Genomic DNA, 3,700 nt, shown 5'->3' on the forward strand with positions numbered 1-3,700 from the left:
GTTCTAAGTGCTTCAGGCATGTACTTAATCATATGGAAAGAGTACACTCTGTTTGAGGTGACCACGACATCAGCCACTCAGAGCAGATTGTACATCACTTAATCACATAAAAATACTTTATTTTGCAAAATAATTTATCAGAACATAGAAAAGAACAGCATGTGTGGTGCTTTTAACAATSAGTATTAAACAGGATAAATTTCTTCACATCCATCCTTGATTAACAGATGGATTGTTAGATTGACTGATTATAATAAAAGCTTAAAACTTCCAAGGGAGGTAAATAGTTTTTATAYGCACTGTATGTCTATGTAATATAAGAAATGTTGCCATAATGACAACCTCAGGGTGATTTTTTTCCGTTTGAGAACAGATATTCAGTTCTTATAAATTATACAGTTTAGAAACTCAACTGGGTTTATTCACTATGAGGTTGTTCTATATATTTTCCAGTGTCAGTTTTTAGATGTTGACAACTTTTGATCAGTTCTAAGCAATATTTTTTTATTTCCATCTCCTTTGTTTTTACTTGGATTTTTACGGAGTCCGCGAGGGGACATGGGAMTTTTTTTTCTTTTGCGTTCCMACGCAGTAGTATTGCGTTACCTCACAGTACTTTTGCGTTACCTCGCAAAAGTATTTTATCACTGTTGTGCCTTCTGGTTTATTAACAAGCTCACATGTTTACCATTAGATACTGCTTTAACTCAGCTTCAGAATGAATATATCACACAGCCACACATGGAAGTATGTCATATGTTGATATTTTAACACAGTGCAGCCACGCAACATCAATGCAGATTTTACAAACTTGTGGCGACACATCCTGTTTTGGTAACCAGATATTTCAAAATAAAAGTCTGATTTAATTCAGTTCATATACAAAACAATCTTTTGCGTGGGAACGTAAAACTATTTTGCGAGGTAACGCAAAAGTATTGCGAGGTAACGCAGTACTATTGCGTGGGAACGCAAAAGAATAAAACCTCCCCATGTCCACTTGTGGGCTCCGCAGATTTTTTACGAAACTGYTCTTTCACAACTTTTTTCTTGCCTCCTTTTTATTCCACTCAGTAATTTGTCTTCCCTTTTGTCTGTTTCTTGCTTCAATCAGTGATCCATTTCTACTTTGTTTTTCCAACTCTTTTTTGCATTTTCCACTCATTTATTTTTTCTCCTTCTCCACTTTTGTTTTACCAGAAATTTCCCAACGAAGGTTTGGCCAACGTGGTGCGAAACGTCTTTGACTTCGATTCTTACAACAAAGACTTGCGGGACGTTTTGATAGATTCTCTGCACAAACACGGGATTCCCATCGGGGCCAAGCCAACTTCTGTCAAACTGGCTAAGGAGTAAGACAACAGGAGCACATGATACTAGGATCACATACACAATAAAATCACATAAAGGCATAGATAGAACACAGTGCAAGTCAGAATATGAAACAGTAACATTTTCAGCAGAACAAACAAATATATGTTATCTAGTATAATAATAGTAACAGTAATAATAAGAATGAACAAATTGCTTTATTTAAATGTTTAGAAAATCCATGTCTTGAGGTTATTTTCAGTTTGTTTATTGGAGTTACAACAAATAAATCATCATCATTATATAAAGGGGCCATATGTGTTTCTCAGACATATATTTAAATTCTATGCTGAAGAAATTTTGTAACTGATTAATTGAATATTAGATTCAATATTGTATTTTATACTTTCTGATCATTTCAGTCTGTAAAGTTGAAGCTAACGAAGAGCTGGTGTGTGTTATCATGTGTTCTTTCTTTTAGCCTAAACACGAATGAGTGACGCCTTAACAGAAAAGGTAACACCTCCAAGGGTGTAACCAGGAAGAGATGAACATTATAAGCTCAATTCATTATTATAGTAAAAAAGAAGTTGTCAGTATTTTGCAGAGTGTCTGCTCAGAGCAGAGCTCTGGTCTGTTTGGTTTGGTTCAGCCGAAGGTCTGACTGAGGCCTGTGTTGCTGAGCGCTGAATGTACCTGATTGGAGTCAGAAGATTGAAAATAAAGTTTTAAAGAAGAAATCCAGCCTGTTTATTCAGACATACCATTTTGAACAACATATATTTTTCCAACAATACCATAATAAAGTATCTATGTCACCTTTAGTNTGGAAGGTGGGATGTATTTTCATGTTGGAGGGTAAACGGAGTCTGACGGCAGTGGGGTTGATGATTCTCTCCACGGGAAACGGACCGATGAATCTAGGGGAAAGCTTTCTGGGAAAATCTTTGAGAATAATATCGCGTGTGGAGAGCCATACCTCTTGTCCAAGGATGGTGCGGCAGAACGATGACGATTGGCGAATCTCTGGTTTTGTTGTGCAGTGCGAAGAAGAGCTCTTTGAGTTTGGTTCCAGATTCGTCGGCAGCGTTGTATGTGGAGGTGAACTGAGGTGACCATGTTTTCAATGTCATCCTTAGGAAAAAGTGGTGGATTATATCCGAGAGAGGCTTCAAAAGGTGAGTAACCAGTGGCAGAGGAGGTGTGACAGTTATGTGCATATTCAACCCAAGACAGATGTTGACACCAGGAGGAGGGGTTGTTGTTAATAACGCACCTGAGAGTGGCTTCCAGTTCTTGATTGCACCTTTCGGTTTGTCCATTGGATTGAGGATGGTGTCCTGAGGAAAGACTGACCTTTGCCCCTAAAGCATTGCAGAACGCCCTCCAGACGTGTGACACGAATTGAGGTCCTCGATCCGATACGATGTCCGTGGGGTTTCCATGTAGATGAAACACGTGAGTGACCAGTAGTTGAGCAGTCTCGAAGGCAGTGGGGAGTTTACTTAATGGGATGAAATGTGCTGCTTTGGAAAATCGATCGACAATGGTTAATATAACTGTGTTACCTTCCGAGGGTGGTAATCCGGTGACAAAATCCAGAGCGATGTGGGACCATGGACGAGCAGGCGTGGGTAAGGGTTGCAAAAATCCAGCAGGTTGTTGTTTACTGTTTTTGTTTCTAGCACAGATGGGACATGCTGCAACAAACTCTTTKATATCTTGGTGCATAGTGGGCCACCAAAAATATCGTTTTGAAAATGACAGCATACGTGACATACCAGGATGACAGGTGAACCGATGATTGTGTGTCCAATCCAAAACCTTACTGACAATGTTCTTGGGAATGAACCGGGTTCCAGGGGGTCCAGTACCAGGGTCGGGTTCAGATTGTTGAGCCAGGCGGATCGAGTTTTCAATGTCCCAGGAAAGAGTACCCACGAAGCAGGAGGTAGGCAGGATGTTGATGTCCTTATCTGTTTTCTCTGCAGAAGAGAACTGTCTGGAAAGTGCATCAGGTTTAATATTTCTAGAACCAGGGATGTAAGAAATGGAGAAGTTGAACCGGGCAAAAAACAGAGACCACCTGGCTTGTCTTGGGTTTARCCTTTTAGCATTCTGGAGATAAGCTAAATTCTTATGATCAGTAAGTATGAGGAATGGGACCTCAGCACCCTCTAACCAATGTCTCCATTCTTCTAAGGCGAGTTTAATGGCTAACAGTTCACGGTTGCCCACATCGTAGTTTATCTCAGCAGGAGATAAACGACGGGAGAAAAAGGCACAGGGATGCATCTTATTATCAAGTTCAGACTTTTGAGATAGAACTGCTCCAACTCCTAGATCCGAAGCATCCACTTCGACAACAAACTGTTTGTGTGGGTCTGGG

General features: G+C 40.0%; 1 protein-coding gene across 1 annotated transcript in view; it reads left to right on the forward strand.

Moving 5' to 3' along the window:
• The window catches only part of vwa8 (von Willebrand factor A domain containing 8), a gene marked incomplete at both ends in the record, with an annotated part of 104,173 nt that overhangs the window by 65,951 nt on the left and 34,522 nt on the right, over positions 1–3,700 (forward strand). The window contains 1 exon segment of the mRNA XM_014029805.1: positions 1,201–1,352. Coding sequence (XP_013885259.1) covers positions 1,201–1,352 — 152 coding nt within the window.

This window comes from Austrofundulus limnaeus, unplaced genomic scaffold (genome assembly GCF_001266775.1).
Source record: "Austrofundulus limnaeus strain Quisiro unplaced genomic scaffold, Austrofundulus_limnaeus-1.0 Scaffold954, whole genome shotgun sequence".
NCBI classification, from domain to species: domain Eukaryota; kingdom Metazoa; phylum Chordata; class Actinopteri; order Cyprinodontiformes; family Rivulidae; genus Austrofundulus; species Austrofundulus limnaeus.